General features: G+C 44.2%; 1 protein-coding gene across 4 annotated transcripts in view; it reads left to right on the top strand.

The window, feature by feature from the left end:
- Positions 1–462: 462 nt before the first annotated feature.
- Positions 463–17,988, top strand: part of LOC125465102 (syncoilin-like) — a 40,399-nt gene continuing 22,873 nt past the window's right edge. The window contains exons 1-2 of one of the 4 annotated variants that reach the window (XM_048558237.2): positions 463–649; positions 16,853–17,632. In XM_048558237.2, coding sequence (XP_048414194.2) covers positions 16,859–17,632 — 774 coding nt within the window. In that variant the 5' untranslated portion in view covers positions 463–649; positions 16,853–16,858. The other 3 variants (XM_048558238.2, XM_048558240.2, XM_059654426.1) reach the window with 3 other exon arrangements.

Genomic DNA, 17,988 nt, shown 5'->3' on the forward strand with positions numbered 1-17,988 from the left:
CCCACTCCCTGCCTGCTGCTGCTGACTGTACAGCACTGACCGCTGCCCACTCCCTGCCTGCTGCTGCTGACCGTACAGCACTGACCGCTGCCCACTCCCTGCCTGCTGCTGCTGACCGTACAGCACTGACCGCTGCCCACTCCCTGCCTGCTGCTGACCGTACAGCACTGACCGCTGCCCACTCCCTGCCTGCCGCTGACCGTACAGACTGTGGCACATCAGCTGACCGTGAGCTGATGATTGACTATGGCCAAACCCCTGGATTGTATGTGGACTGTGTTATTGACTGACCGTGCTGGGGCTCACTGACTGGCAGCAGCGCCTCCTGATGGTGATCAGGACTATCCACGGCCCCCTTTCAGACATATGTGCAAAGTATTTATATTGCAGCCTTTCAGTGTTACTTGTTGGTGAACTCTGCCCTTGATAAGTGACCTGGAAGTGATCAGAGAGATGGCCATGAGGGGTTGGCACATGTTGGATGTGAATGTCCCTGTGGATTGGGGACATGCAGCTGGTGCCGGTGGATCGTGCCCTGAAATTCTGTTTGTTCGTATACAACATGGACGTCATTCAGAGTAAGTGGGAATCCACAGGATATCTATTCCCTGTTGCTTTTTCTTAACATCCAGCTTGTTTGGACCATTTGGTAAGAAAGGAACCCATGTCCCATGGTTGTCGTAAAGAAGCTTAAAAATGTTTGTGTGTTATTACTTTTAAATGTTTCCATAAGGTAACTGCTGAAAATGATTGATTCTTCAAAAGGTATGTCCCAATTAAACACAGAAGTTCTGTTAATAATAATTATGTATTTGTTCAATCAGACATTGCATGTGAAACTAATTTACTAAAGTTGTTTTGAGTTACGATCCAAACGAAATACTATAGTTGTGAAGTATCAGCAGCTGATGAAGCAACTTAATCTGTCTCTGAGGTCAACTTCACTCCCTACTGGCTATTCTTAACCACAGTCAATACTTTATTTTAGCATTTGCTCAATCTTTCATGAAGCTGTGTGGGGCTCACACAAGGTACAGTAAGATTGTTACTTTGTCCTGCTGTATATTTGTTAAACAATATTCTAATAAGTCTCAGCAGAGTTTAAATTTATCCTTTTCAACATCTGCAGGTAACTACTTGTCAGTTTTAATGAAAGGTTAAGTATGGCTGAGGGCTGTCAATGCCAGAGTACACCAGTTAGAGTTAAAGGAAAACCATCTCTTTCTTATTTTGTCCGTTTGTGTAGCCACATTAAAGTCTTGGTCTCAGCAGAATCCTCGATCTGCCGAACCCTTGGAGATCCACAACAGTGTAATCCGGACATCAGGATAAATCTACATTTGGATTTCATGTTTATATCCATTCATGTTGTTGCATCTGTCATCTAAATAGTTTTAGAATTTCAAATGTATTTAAATAAAAACATTTAAATTTGGTCAGTACAATGGTACAACTGACACATTAAAATTGTTGAACAATTTTTTTTTAGTAATTCACAGTGGAAGAAACCATGCAGTGATGAATATCATGTGAAAATGGACTTTAGCTCAGAGCATAATTTTCATGTGCCTCTTAACCAGAGCTTCTGGATTTGAGTCCCACAGTGTTTTCCATAGAAGGAAATGTTCATGATTCTGTTTGACAGGTTAATAATAAGCCTGTTAATGCTTCAAAACAAAAAAATCCCAAAGGGGAAACGTGGCATGTGAAAGAAGCAGACACGGACTGAAACACTGCATTCGGTTCATATAACATAAGTGCTGGAATATGCTTAAAAGCCTCTGAACTGATTTTTAATGCTCAAATGACTGATCCAATGAGGTAGTAATATTTTGTTCCTTTAAGCAAAACCTATATCTCCTTGTCTCAGGAAAGATATTACTGCCACAGAGGGAGTGCAACAAAGATTCACCAGACTTGTTTATGTGATGGTGGGACTGTCTTGTGAAGAGAGATTGGGCAAACTGGGTCTGTGTTCTCTTGAGTCCCAAAAGATCAGAGATGATTTCATTGAAACCTATAAAATACTTAAGAGTGGTAGATTGTATTGTTGCAGGTGAGATGTTTCCCTTGTTTGGAGAGTCTAAGATCAGGAGGCACAACTTAAAAACGAGAGAGATGCTACTAAGGTCGTAGATGAGGAAAAGTGTTTTTTCTCAAGGGTTGTTGTAGTGATTGGAACCTGGTTGACCTTGTTGACTCCGAGGTCATTGATTGGGGCTGTTACCTGGGCCAATCAGGAAAGCCTTGGCTGAGCAATATAACCAGGAAATTAGAATTTCCGAGGTTGAGGATTGACTCTGAGCTGGTTCAGGGCAGTTATTTCAATGGCAATGAGAAAAAAAAAAACAGGGTGTGCCTGAAGGACTTTTACTTGCAACAGTCATCTTGGAGTTGGGATAAACATTTCGGGTATCATGCCTCGATTTGGGAAGCTTTACTTATTCAAAGTTGCTGTCAAAGGCTGGGCCCAGTACGTGGAAAGAATGAGATTTTTTTTCCAGGCAAATGATGCTGGGGAGAGTGAAAAGCAACCAGTAATCTATCTGAGATAACCAGGTGTAGAGCTGGATGAACACAGCAGGCCAACCAGCATCAGTGGAGCAGGAAAGCTGATGTTTTGGGCCTGGACCCTTCTTAAGAAAACCATCTTCAGTAATCCATCTGACTGCTTGTGGACCTGTGGCATTTTCAGTTAAAAGGGGCTTGACTTTCCCAGAGGCACCAGACACTAAAACCTTCCAAGAGTTGACAGAGTTGGTGAGGGAATTTACAACCCCAAACCTCCTCAATTCTGAGATGCTTTTGGTTTTATTCAGCTGTTGGAGAACTGGGGGAGCCCAAATTGGGACTTTTGATGAGGTTGATATGACTGGCAGAGGCACGTGATTTTAGGTAAATGCTGAATGAGATGCTGAGAGACGGTTCGGTATATGGGGTTAATGATGTAACCATGCCAAAGTCCTGAAACCCAACTGGATTTCAAATAGGTGCTACAACTGGTGTTGACATTAGGAAATGCAACAGGTGGAGCATGGGGACTACAGGGTGTCTGAGTGGAAGTGCACACTCTCACCCTGTCTGACTGAGCTTGGGGAAACACCACTGGAGTGTAGGCAATTGCAGATTCTCACACAGGGTATATCCTGAGCAGAGGGGCCCTAGGCCAACCCAGAACCCCCACAACAAGCTGAGCCTTGGCCAAGTGGCTAAAATGTTCTTCAGGATATGGGCCAGCAAGCCATTGTAGGTACTGCTGGAATGTGGCCTCACAACAGCAAGGGGGTCCTACAGGGCCTGACTTTAGTGAGAAAAAACTTGGAGGCTGCTACCCAGGAGAGTGTGCACCCTGGGAAGGCCCCCTACATGTGGCTTTAAATAATTAAATTGCTTAGCAACATCCAAATTGGAACTGATTAAAATTAACGTTTGGTTAAATGGTCACCCAGTTCCTATGGAGGTCGATACTGGCGCAGCTGTATGTATGGTCCCAGAATCTGTCCTTAACAAGTTTTGCTTGGGTCTCCAGCCCTTACGTTTGCACAAAACCTCAGCGAGACTGAGGGCCTACACTGGGGAACCACTGCAGAATAAGGGTATGGCTTTGGTTCCAGTCTCCGATGAGAAACAGTTGGCGCAGTTACCACATTGGTAGTGAAATGCGCAGGCACAAGCCAATTGGGGCGGAATCACCCAGATTGGCTAAACATTGTTCAATTAGAAAACGGCTGCCTCAGTGGAGATCCCAGCAAAATGGCCATGAGCATCTCCGGGTTGGCTTGGGACTGTCAAAGGGGCCAAAGCCACTTTACATGACTCAGAAAATATTTCAAGATTTTGCAAGGCTGCCCAGTGCCATTTGTCTTGTGGGAAAGAGCAGAGGCAGAAATCAGGAGACTGCGGAGTGAAGGAATCATGAAACCAGTGCAATTTGCTGAATGGGCAGCACCAGATGTACTGACTGTGAAGCCTGATGCCTCGATTTGCTTTTGTGGGGATTTAAAGCAAACGGAAAACTGTTTCTTGCAGCTGGATACGTACCCAACCCCTCAGGGTGTGTCTGCAAAGGTAGTGGGAGGGCTGTCCTTTATGAAGCTGGACATGAGGCATGGCTACCTGCAATTGTGACTGGATGAGGAGTCCCAGAAGTACGCTACAATTAATACCCATAAGGGCTTCTATCAATATACAGGGCTGCCATTAGGGATATCATCAGCCTGCGCCCTTTTTCAGTAGACCACAGAAAATATTCTATAAGGGCTACCCCACGTAGCCATTTGTCTGGATGATGCACTAGTAACGGGGAAGACCAATAAAGAACACTTGGAGAACTTGGACATAGTGCTTAAATGTTTCTCCCAGGTGAATGAATGCCTTAGAAAGGAAAATGTGTGTGTCCCAGGCACCCCAAGTGACTTACAGGGTTAGGGTCAACAAAACTCCTGTTGGAAGAGAAAGTGAAAGCGATCAAAGGACCTCCAGCTCCCACATCTGTACCATCTTCTTTCCTTGGGCTGGTGAAAATTATGAAAAATTCACATAACCTGGCTTCCATCCTGGCACCCTTACACCTGCTGTTGGAAAAGGGTCAACCTTGGAAATGTTGCACAGCCAAGAAGCAGCCTTTAGGGAAGTGAAAAAGCAGCTATCATCAGGTAAGATGTTGGCCCACGACAATCTGAAGCGAGAAGTGGGGCTAACATGCAATGCCTTGCTGTTTGTATCAGGGTAGTGTTGGCTCATCAGTGGCCCATCAGAGAGGAACACCTGATAAATATCCTTCCTGTACTTTTGCTGATGCCGAATGCTTGAATAAAGAGGAAGGTTTGGTGGTCATCTTTGGTATGAAGAAGTTCTGCCAGTAGCTTTACAGGTAGGAATCTGTCATAGGAACAGATCGCAAACCCTTGCTAGGGCTACTGAAGGAAAACAAGGCAGTGCTACCCATTGCTTCCAGTAGAATTCAGTGCTGGGCCCTTATTCTCAGCATGTACCAAGTACAAGTTAGAACACTGTCCAGGATTCCAAGTGGCTATTGCTGATGCCTTGAGCCACCTCCCCACTGGCAGATACTCCACTAGTGATGCCTCCCCTAGAAGAGTCCGTTTTGGGTTTAAACTTTCTGGACACCCTTCCAGTCACTAGGGACAGTGTCTGACTGTGGCCACAAAAACATTCTGTCCTAGCAAAACTGAAATAGCTGATGGTAATGATGGAAACAGAAGGGCCATTGCAAACAGGATTGAAATGTTTTTGGACTCGGTGAGACTAGATCAAAGTGGAGGACGGCATATCACTGCGGGGAGCAAGGGTGACTGTCCTGAGTAAAGGACCTAATGGCATTGTGAGTCAACCCACAGCTGGAGGGCTACAGCGGTTCAAGAAGGCAACTCACCACCACCTTCTCAAGAGCAACTAGGGATGGGCAAGAAATGCTGGTCCCAACCAGCTACGCCCACATCCCACAAAAATGAATAGAGAAAGATACTTTCTGAACTCCACCAACATCATCCAGGGGCTTCCAAGATGAAGACACTGACACGTCGGCACAACATTGAGGGCCGAAGGGCCTGTACTGTGCTGTAATGTTCTACGTTCTATGTTCTATAAGAAGCTATGTCTGGTGGCTAGGGTTGGCCGCTGACATAGTTGCATTGGTGGGGCAGTACCCAGGTGCCACCAGCAGCTCCCCCACATTCATGGGAATGGCTGGGTAAACCGTGGTCTCTGTTGCACATCAACTACACTGGCCCTTTCATGGGCTCAATGTTCCTGCTCATTGTGGATGCCAATTCAAAGTGGTTAGACATACGTAAAGCTCGTTCAGCAAACCTGGGGATGACAATTGAGAAGCTGAGAGCATCATTTGCAATACACGGACTCCCAGAAATATTGGTCGCGGACAATGAGACATCGTTTAGCAGCAGGGAATTTGAGTATTTTCTGAAGTCAAATACCTCTTTGGTACATGGGAACAGCTCCATACCATCCATCATCCAATGGCCTAGCAGAAAGAGTGGTCCGAACATTGGTGGCAGGCTTAAAGAAACAGCCTACGTCGCCAATCGATACCAAGTTGTCTTGTTTCCTGTTCAATTATGGGATCACCCAACACGCAACAACAGGAATAGCTCCAGCAGAGTTGCTGATGGGGAGAAGACTCCGCACCAGGTGAAACCTGATGATATTCCCAGTCCTGGCGGGTGGGGGTGATGGTGAAACAGCAGCCAGAATGCCAATGCCAGCCAAATGCCACCTCTACATGAGAGAGACCATTTAATTCAAGCTATGAAGCTTCGTGCTGGGACCATGCAAATGGCTTTGTATGGGTACAAGGCAAGGTTGATGTGAGGTCACATCCTATGGCTTAGAAAGTTCAGGTAGGTGATTCAGCCCTGAACAAACGTACAAATCACCTGAAAGCTGTTGCATAGAACATAGAACCTAGAACATTACAGCACAGTACAGACCCTTCGGCCCTCGATGTTGTGCCGACCTGTCATACCGATCTCAAGCCCATCTAACCTACACTATTCCATGTACGTCCATACGTTACCTCGCAAATGGAGTAGGAGCAAAACATACGTGGCCCCTCTGAATAGCTAGAAGGCCTGGCAGAAACTGCAGGTGCGCCCCGTCTCCATGGTGGGTCTGGAATCGCATGTAGGTCTGACCGGGTAAGGATGGCAGATTTCTTTCCTGAAGGACAGTAGTGAACCAGGTGTTTTTTTTATCCTGACAGATGGCACTGATTTCATGGTCATCATTAAACTCTTAACTCCAGACTTTTTAAATTGAATGAAAATGCCACTCTCTGTCATGGTAGAATTTGAACCAAGGTCCCCAGATCATTACCTGAGTCACTTGATTAATAGTCTCACAATAATACCACTAGGCCATCACCTCCCCTCTGCTGGTGTTGCCTGAAGGATGAATATTGGATAAATAAACGGATTTTTCTCAGATTGGAGATAAATTGAAAGTGGTGCTCCCCTCAGGAATTGATGTTGGGACCACCTTTCTAATTTATATAAACGATTTGGGGATGGGTCTTGAGGGCAAAATCTCTAAATTTGCACGTGGTACTAAGCTAAGGAGAATAATGAATTGTTAGGATGGCGCTGAGTGACTTCAGAGGATATTGACAATTGGCCAAATGGGCAGACACCTGGCAGATGAATTTCAATACAGAGAAATCGAAGGAAACGCATTTTGATAGAAGATACATGCAGAGACAATACAGGATCAAGGGTGCAAATTTGAGGGGAGTACAGGAGCAGAGGAACCATGGGATTCAAGTACATAATTCTCTGATGTGGCCAGGCAAGTTGAAGCATTTATTCAAAAGGCTTGGGTTTATAAATAAAGGCATAGAGTATAAAAGCAGGGATGTGATGCTATACCTCTACAAATCATTGATCAGACCACATCTGCATTACCGTGTTCAGTTCTTGGCACCTCATTTAAGGAAGGTTGATAAAGCTGTAGAAAGAGAAAGGGAGATTTACTAGAATGATGCCAGCAATGAGGGATTTCAGAAACAAGGAAAGATTAGAGAAATTGGGCTGCTTCTCCTTGGAGCAGAGAAAATTACGTAGAATATAGAACATAGAAAAGTACAGCACAGTACAGGCCCTTCAGCCCACGATGTTGTGCCGTGGAGTAATCCTAATCCAAAAATAAAATAACCTACCCTACATTCCCCTCAATTCACTGCTGTCCATGTGCATGTCCAGCAGCCGCTTAAATGTCACTAATGACTCCGCTTCCACGACTTCCACTGGCAAAGTATTCCATGCGCTCACAACTCTCTGGGTGAAGAATCTCCCTCTGACATCTCCTCTATACCTTCCTCCTAACACCTTAAAACTATGACCCCTCGTGGCAGTCAGTCCTGCCCTGGGGAAAAGTCTCTGGCTATCGACTCTATCCATGCCTCTCATTACCTAGTACACCTTGATCAGGTCACCTCTCTTCCTCCTTCTCTCCAGAGAGAAAAGTCCAAGCTCAGTCAACCTCTCATCATAAGACAAGCCCTCCAGTCCAGGCAGCATCCTGGTAAACCTCCTTTGCACCCTCTCCAAAGCCTCCACATCTTTCCTATAATAGGGCGGCCAGAACTGGACACAGTATTCCAAGTGTGGTCTCACCAGGGTTTTGTAGAGCTGCAGCGTAACCTCGCGGCTCTTAAACCCGATCCCCCTGTTAATGAAAGCCAAAACACCATATGCTTTCTTAACAACATTATCCACCTGGGTGGCAACTCTGAGGGAGCTATGCACTTGAACACCAAGATCCCGTTGTTCCTCCACACTGCCGAGAATCCTGCCTTTAATCCCAAGAGGAGACTTTATTGAGATGTTGAAAATTATGAACAATTTGGATAGGGTAAAGAGGATATTCTGTTTAATCATTGGCTGATTTTAAGGACAATTTCTGAAAAGTAAACTGAACATTGAAGGGGTTAAACTGATGCTCTCTGGGCTAATGAGGATCTGGGGCTGGGCGTTTAATGCTGCTAACATGACAATGTCTATTCTGTAATGTCCAATCGTGTGCTGGAGCAGGTTGGCATGTTCGTAACTAGAGTGTCACAGTTTCTAGATTGTCAGCAAGAGAGCTAGGAGTGAGATGAGGAGAAACTCAGAGTTCTTAGGATTTGAATTGTGTTCCTTGGGAGAACAGTGGAGGTGGATTCTATAGAATGTTTCAAAAGAGAGCTGGGTATATATTTGAAAGTGATGAAGTTAGAGGGTGACAGGAAAAGGGCTAGAGAATGGAACTAGCTGGGTAGCTCTGTCAGGAGCCAGTACAGATACAATGGGCTGAATGGCCTCCTCTGTACTGTTAAATTCTACATGATTCTAAATTTTCCCTATTTCCCCAGAAGTTTAAGTTATTGGGATAATACCTGGTGTGTTAACTGTTTGGACAGTGTATTCCTCAGTCAGTACCTTGTTTCCAGAGTTCCACCCATTGCAAAAGCTACAAGTTTTGAAATTAACATTTCTTTATTTTAACCAAGAGAACTGCAGATGCTGTAAATCAGGAACAAAACCAAAGTTGCTGGAAAAGCTCAGCAGGTCTGGCAGCATCTGTGGAGGAGAAAACAGAGTTAACGTTTCGGGTTCGGTGACCCTTCCTCAAAAGGGTCTGAGGAAGGGTCACCGGACCCGAAATGTTAACTCTGTTTTCCCCTCCACAGATGCTGCCAGACCTGCTGAGCTTTTCTAGCAACTTTGGTTTTGTTTCTTTATTTTAACATGTATCTTTACAATGACCTTCTGTCAGTTCAACATCACAATTCAGTAACAGAGTTGATGCTGATTCATTTCATTTACAATGAATTCTCAGTGAGAAGCAAATCAACCATTTAACTTTATTGCATGGGTGCACTGATTGAAATAATTGGCTGTTTACATTTGCTTCAGACTGAGTGCTTCTTTCCCTGGTAATACCTTTCCAAGGCTGTAGGTTATAACAGGAACCTCTGAACCTGCTCCAGCACACATTTGGACATTACAGAATGGACATTATCATGTTAGCAGCCCCAAATCCTCATTAGCCCAGAGAGGATCAGTTTAACCCCTTCAATGTTCAGTTTACTTTTCAGAAATTGTCCTTGCAATCAGCCAAAGATTAAACCGTACAGTCCAGATTTGTTTAAAGTTTCCTTTAAAAAGAGATGACAGTTCCAAAGGGTGGGGCTGGATGAACACAGCAGGCCAAGCAGCATCTTAGGAGATGCTGCTTGTCCTGCTGTGTTCATCCAGCCCCACACTTTGTTATCTTGGATTCTCCAGCATCTGCACTTCCCATTATCTCTGATCACAGTTCCAAAGGGTGTTGGTTTGTTTATGCAAATTGAAACTGTTATTTTTAGCAGATTTACATGGCAACAATATTTTTATCTGCTCTGTGGTGTTTACACAGTTGATGTTCTCATATGACCACAGTGACTTTTTTAAGCAGAGAAATCCTCTAGGTGCTATATGAATACAAGTCTTTTTTCATTGTGAAGTCTGTATGTGACAACGACTTAATTAACTGATGACATAAATACCTTGTGACACAGAAGGCCTCCTGTGGAAACCCTGCTCAAAATTCACTGCACCTAGAGTCTAACACAACATCCTGCCTGAATATTATCATATCAGTCACCTGCTCAGTCATATCAGTCATCCTCACCATCCCCATTTGGGCACATTCTCAATACATAGCCCCATGCTAAAAGCTGCTAACTATAGAATGAGATTTCATCTCTTACAAGGCAACTGGCACATTCCAGAAACTCCTGGCACAAGCAGATCTCTGCTAATGTCAGACATGTTTCAGACAGTTAGTCTTCCTCCTGTTCCTTGTATTCTTCTTGTACATCCAACTGTCTTCTCATAGGAAACCAGGAATCCCTGGAGGAATATTGGGGATTTTAAATTTAGAGATTAACTGTGGGCAATGACAATCCATTTGAATTGGGCCCACCAGTTTATTGTTGTTATTAATTTTCATAATGGTCACCTATGCTATCATGTGAAAACATATTGCCCTTTTTGATTTTTGTGGTAATCTGATGCCAGGATTCTTGTAAATGACTGACAAGTTTTATTAAACATAAATATTTCCAGGACATTGTAAGAGAGGAAATCCTGACGGTCCCAGGATTTAATTCCATGTGATCTGATGTCAACCTGACACAACAGCTTTTGCACATGCTCATAGCTATCCTGGGGCAAATTTGTGATTAATCTTTTATTCTATGTCTCTGTGATCCCTCATTTAGCCACTGAAATTGTGAACATTGAACTCTCTGCTCTCGCAGTGTAATGCATCCAAATTTGGTGATGATACTAAAATAGGTTGGGGGTGGGGCATGTTGTGATGACAAAATAGGGAAACTGCAAGGGAATATAGAGACGTCGTGAATGGGTGAAAACTTGAAGATGGAATTTAAAACTGGAAAGATCGACATTATGCACTTTGGTTGGACGAATCAAAATTCAAGCCGTTATTGAAATGAGAAAGACACCAAAAAGGTGGGGCAGCCCACTTCTGGATCTCAGTGTTCATGTACATGAAACACCACAAGTTAATACGCAGGTGCAATAGGGATAATGGAATTTTGGCCTTTTATAGCTAGAGGTTGCGAGTTTAAAAACAGGAAAGTTTTATTACAACTGTACAGGGTGTTGTTGAGGCTGCACCTGGTGCACTGTGTACAGTTTTGGTCACTGCATTTAGGAAAGGATGTTTAGGTATCAAAGCAACTCAAAAGATATTTACTAGGCTGATTCCTGGGTTACGGGTTGACTTATCCAGCCTTTATTGATTGGAGTTTAGATGAATGAGGGGTGATATTATCGAAACATACAAGATTCTGAGGGAGCCTGGCAGAGTAGACATTCAGATGATGTTTAATGAGTGGGAGAATCTCAAACAAGGAGACATGGTTACTGAATAAGGAGAGACTCATTTAAAATTGAGATGCAGATGAATTTCTTCTCCGAGATGAATGAATGGAATTCTTTATGTCAGAAAGCTGTGGAGGCTAGATCGTAAAAGGATTTAAAGAGGAAGTAGGTAGATTTTTGAAATATTGAAGAATTGAGGGCTATGAGGAACTGGTGTGAAAGAGGAGTTGAGATTTGGGGAAAATCTTGCAGATGGTGATGTCTAAAGCTGCTGTTGACCTTGTCCTTCAAAGTAATGAAGGTCACGAGTTTGCAATGTCCAATCAAAAGAGCCCTAGTGAGTTGCTGCAACGCATCCTATAGACCAATCCACCTAATCTGCACATTTTCAGACTGTGGGAGGAAACCGGAGCACCCGAAGGAAACCCACGCAGACACGGGGAGAATGTGCAAACTCCACACAGACAGTCGCCCGAGGATGCAATTGAACCTGGGTCCCTGGTGCTGTGAGGCAGCAGTGCTAACTCACTGATTGATAGTTGATGTTAGTGTTGATTAGAGGTGGCATGGGTTTCAATGAAAACATTATTTAGTATTAAAAGAATCCAATCCAAAATTTACAGTATTATTCACTTCATGATTGTATACTTATCTCATAGAGAAACAATTCTAAGACCTCACTAAAGTATCCAGTTACATATTGTATGCTCAGCCACCGAAGCCTGCATCCCATGAATGAATAAAAACAAGGCATATTGCATTCAATTTATGACACCATCAATAAAGGCTCAGGTCACCAATTCCTGGGCAAGTAGCTTAATTCATTTATTTTGTTGCAAGTACTATGTGCTAGCGAGTTTTGAGAAGATTTGTACTATGTGCATTTAAATAAAGAGGAATTAACTTATCTTTTCACTATTATCCCACTTTTGAACTTATTTGTTGCTTTTGTTTATGTTTATACATTCAATTCTGTCCTGTTCCACATTGGGTAATCATTACTTAAACAGCTGCCCTACAATCCTGCCATATCTTTTTACTGCGTAGTTCTTGTACCATCCCCTCACTAGAAAACTCCCCTTTTCGACGTAGTTTAAAGAGCTTTATTAATGTGAGTTTTTTTTAATTCATAGAATGGGTGTGGCTGGCTGGGCTAACATTTATTGCTAGTCCCTAGTTGCCCTTGAGAAGGTGGTGGTGAGCTGCCTTCTTGAACTGCTGCAGTCCATTTATCGCAGGGCTTCCCACAATGCTTTCAGGAAGCGAGCTCCAGAATTTTGTCCCAGCGAAATAGAAGGAGTTATAAGGAAAAAAACGTTTCGACATTACAGCCGGTCCAGTTTCTCTTGTTTTTGGATGGGATTTGCAACTGGATTATGATGTGAAATATTGATTGCATTGATAGTTTGAGACTGTGTTTCTTTGTTGGTTTATTCAATGTGAGTGTAAGTATCCAAATCTACATCTTGATTCATGTAGTTATGCAGAGTGAGGGCATTCCAATGAGACGGAGCAAAGAAATCCACCTGCTGTGGGTTGACCCACAATGCCATTAGGAAGGGAATTCCAGGATTTTGACCCAGCGACAGTGAAGGAATGGCGATATATTTCCAAGTCAGGATGGTGAGTGGCTTGGAGGGGAAATCGGAGGTGGTGGGGCTCTGCTGCCATTGTTCTTCTGGATGAAATGGTCGTGGCTTTGGAAGGTGTTGTCTGAGGATCTTTGGTGAATTTCTACAGTATATCTTGCAGATAGCGCACACTGCCGTTACTGAGTGTCAGTGGTGGAGGGAATGGATGTTTGTGGATGTGGTACCAGTCAGGCAGCTGCTTTGTCCTGGATGGTGTCAAACTTCTTGAGTGTTGTTGGAGCTGCACCCATCCAGGCAAATGGGGAATATTCCATCCCACTCCTGACTTGTGCCTTGTAGATGGTGGACAGGCTTTGAGGAGTCAGGAAGTGAGTTATTCGCCTCAGTATTCTTAGAATACGACTGACTCTGTAGCCACTGTGTTTATGTGGTGAGTCCAGTTGAGCCTCTGATAAATGGTAATGCACAGGATGTTGATAGTGTAGGATTCAGTGATGGTAACATCATTGAATGTCAAGGGGCAGGAATTAGATTGTCTCTTATTAGTGATGGTCATAGCCTGGCATTTGTGTGGCACGATGTCACTTGCCACTTGTCAGCCCAAGCCTGGATATTGTCCAGATCTTGTTGCATTTGAACATGGACTGCTTCAGTATCTGAGGAGTCATGAATGGTGCTGAACATTGTCCAATCATTAGAGAACATCCCTATTTCTGACCTTATGATGGAAGGAAGGTCATTGATGAAGCAGCTGAAGATGGTTGAGCCAAGGAACACCTGCAGAGATGTCTTGGAGCTGAGATGACTAACCTACAACAGCCACAACCATCTTCCAATGCACCAGGTATGACTCCAACCATAGACATAGACATAGACCATTACAGCACAGTACAGGCCCTTCGGCCCTCGATGTTGTGCCGACCTGTCATACCAATCTCAAGCCCATCTGACCGACACTATTCCATGTACGTCCATATGCTTGTCCAATGACGACTTAAACGTACCTAAAGTTGGCGAATCTACTACCGTTGCAGGCAAAGCATTCCATTTCCTTACTACTCTCGGAGTAAAGAAACCACCTCTGACATCTGTCCTATATCTTTCACCCCTCAATTTAAAGCTATGCCCTCTCGTGCTCGCTGTCACCATCCTCGGAAAACGGCTCTCCCTATCTACCCTATCTAACACTCTGATTATTTTATATGTTTCAATTAAGTCACCTCTCAACCTTCTTCTCTCTCATGAAAACAGCCTCAAGTCCCTCAGCCTTTCCTCATAAGACCTTCCCTCCATACCAGGCGACATCCTAGTAAATCTCCTCTGCACCCTTTCCAAAGCTTCCACATCCTTCTTATAATGCGGTGACCAGAACTGTACACAATACTCCAAGTGCGGCCGCACCAGAGTTTTGTACAGCTTCAGCATAACCTCTTGGTTCCGGAACGCGATCCCTCTATTAATAAAAGCTAAAACACTGTATGCCTTCTTAACAGCCCTGTCAACCTGGGTGGCAACTTTCAAGGATCTGTGTACATGGACACCGAGATCTCTCTGCTCATCTACACTACTAAGAATCCTGCCATTAGCCCAGAACTTTGCCTTCCGGTTACTCCTACCAAAGTGCATCACCTCACACTTGTCTGCATTAAACTCCATTTGCCACCTCTCAGCCCAACTCTGCAGCTTATCTATGTCTCTCTGCAACCTACAGCATCCTTTGTCACTATCCACAACTCCACTGACCTTAGTGTCGTCTGCAAATTTACTAACCCATCCTTCTACGCCCTCATCCAGGTCATTTATAAAAATGACAAACAGCAGTGGACCCAACACTGACCCTTGCGGTACACCACTAGTAACTGGTCTCCAGGATGAACATTTTCCATCAACTACCACCTTCTGTCTTCTTTCAGCAAGCCAATTTCCGATCCAAACCACCAGAGAGTTTGCGGCCCCCCCCGCCCACCATACCCATTGATTCCAGTTTTGCTCAGGCTTCTTGATGCCACACTTGGTCGAATGCAGCTTTTGTTGTCAAGGGCTGTCACTCTCACCTCACCTGGAATTCAGCTCTTTTATCCATGTTTGAACCGAGGCTGTAATGAAATCAGGAGCTGAGTGGCCCTGGCCGAATCCAAACTGGGCGTCACTGAGCAGGTTATTGCTGATCAGGTGCTGCTTGATAGCCCTGTTACTGACACCTTCCATCACTTTACTGATGATCGAGAGGGGACTGATGGGGCGATAATTGGTCAGGTTGGATTTTTCCAGCATGTTATGCACAGGACATACCTGGGTAATATCCCGCATTGTCTGGTAGATGCCAGTGTTGTAACTGTGCTGGGACAGCTTGGCTCAGGGAGCGGCAAGTTCCGGAGCCCATGTCTTCAGTACTAATGCTGCAATGTTGTCAGGGCCTGTAGCCTTTGCAGTATCCAGTGTCTCCAACTATTTGTTGATATCACCTGGAGTGAATCAAATTGGCTGAAGACTGGATATTGCAGGACTGCAGAGCTTAGATCTGATCTATTGGTTGTGGGATTGCTTAGCTCTGTACATCACTTGTTGCTTTCGCTGTTTGGTGACTTCACCAGGTCGATACCTCATCTTCAGGTATGCCCAATGCTGCTCCTGGCACGCCCTCCTGCACTGTCCTTTGAGCCAGGGTTGATCCCCTGGCTTGATGGCGACGGTTGAGTGGGGGATATGCTGGGCCATGAGGTTACAGTTTGTGGCTGGAGTACAATCCTGCTGCTGTTGATGGCCCACAGCGCCTCATGGAGGCCCAGCCTTGAGTTGCTAGATCTGTGCGAAGTCTGTCCCATTTAACACGGTGACAGTGCCACACAACACGATGGAGGTTGTTCTCAATGTGAGAGCGGGACTTCCTCTCCACAAGGGACTGTGCGATGGTCACCCTTACCGATACTGTCATGGACAGATACATCTGCAGCTGGCAGATTAGTAAGGATGAGGTCAAGTGTGTTTTTCCCTCTTGTTGGTTCCCTCACCACCTGCCGCAGACCCAGTCTAGCCGCTGTGTCCTTTAGTACCTAACCAGCTCGATCAGTAGTAATGCTGCTGAGCCACTCTTGGTGATGGACATTGAAATTCCCCACCCAGAGTACATTTTGTGTCCTTCCCATCCTCAGTGCTTCCTCTAAGTGTTGCTCAACATTGAGGAGTATTGATCCATCAGCTGAGGGAGGACGGCATGTGGTAATCAGCAGGAGGTTTCCTTTCCCATGTTTAACTTGAAGCCATGAGACTTCATGGGGTCCACATTCAATGTTGAGGACTCCTACTGCAACATCCCCCTGACTGTATACCACTGTGCCACCCCCCCCTCTGCTGGGTCTGTCCTGCCGGTGGGATGGGGCATATCCAGGGATGGTGATGGTGGTGTCTGGGACATTGTCTGTAAGGTACGATTCTGTGAGTATGATTACGTCAGGCTGTTGCTTGACTAGTCTGTGAGACAGCTCTAAACTCTCAGATGTTAGTAAGGGGGGCTTTGAGTGGTCAACAGGACCGTTTTTGCCATTGTCTTTCCAATGCCTAGATCAAGCTAGTTTGATTTCTTTCAGACCTTGTAGTGATTGGTACAACTGAGTGCCTTGCTAGGCCATTTCAGAGGGCACTGGAGAATCAACCACATTGCTGTGGGTTTGGAGTCACATGTAGGCCAGACCAGGTGAGGGTGACAGATTTCTTTTCCTGAAGGATCTTACTGAACCAGGGTGTGATGCTTTTCAGAGGGTTAGTGCAGAGTTTGTGGGCTGAATGGCCTCTTTCTGCACTGTAGAGATTCTATGAATATAATCTCAATATTTCACTTTTCTATGATTCCAGGATAAAATGAATGATTTCCAAGAGGATCCTCCTGTTGAGATTATCAGGATCGTTGATTCACTGCAAGCAGTAGGAAAACGTTTCCAAGAATGTATAGACAGTGTTGGAGAACTTCTGGAAGAAAGGGAGAATCTTATCAAAGAATTAAGCTTCATGAAGGAGCCAGTGTATAAAGAGATTGGCAATTTGAGGGCTGAACTCTTGAAGCTTTACCAAACTAAATTAAAGGCAGAGATTGAATGTGATAACTTCAAAGAAGAAATGACATGCACAAAAAAAACCTTGTTTAAGATCACTAAAGCTCAAATGACATGTAAATATGAATTACACATCAATAAACAGGACTTGTCCCTAACTACATCGCAACGGAAAACACTAGAATCTAGGGCACAGACACTTTCTGATGAATTGGCTGTACTTAAACATTGCCACCAGAAAGAAATAAACCAACTGATTCGTCAGTTGGAAAGTATTAAAAATGGGAGGAGTACGCTGTCCCTGATGAACAGTCATCAAACAAATGAAGAATTTCAAAGCTTGTTCGGAGAACAGTGGCAATGGCTAGAGAAATACTATGAACCTAAAGTGAGAAATCTCCTGAATTGGAGTAAGACCAGGGCTGAATCACTTAAATGCACATTGCAAGAAATTGAAAATTTCAAAAAACAGTTGCAACCTCTGCAGGAACAGGTGACAAAACTAAACACAAGGAGACAACGCCTGGAAGGACAGGTGCAATTTATTGAGAGAAAGTGGGCTGAGGACATTCTGCAATATCAGGTAACAAAGCAGAATATTCTAAGAATTGAACTAAGTGAGAGTTAAGCAAAACAATCAAAAAATTCTCAATTTAATTTTAGTTTGATCTTTCTTATTTTAATTTCTAGTAAGATCTATAGGCTATAAATACATATTCTATTATAATACAGAGGTTGAATCTTGGTGAAAAGAGAGATGCGTTTTGAAAATCAATTCAAATGTGAAATTTCAGACAATTGGAAAATCAACTCTGGCCGACTCACTGTTATGGAGAAAGTAAGAGTGTTACAGTTTCTCCAAGCTCCTGGGCAGTTTCGTGCACAGATTTAATACACCATTCCACACTGATACAAGTGGTATTTTGTGCTAACAAGAGG

The sequence above is a fragment of the Stegostoma tigrinum genome, chromosome 24 (assembly GCF_030684315.1).
Source record: "Stegostoma tigrinum isolate sSteTig4 chromosome 24, sSteTig4.hap1, whole genome shotgun sequence".
NCBI classification, from domain to species: Eukaryota; Metazoa; Chordata; class Chondrichthyes; order Orectolobiformes; family Stegostomatidae; genus Stegostoma; species Stegostoma tigrinum.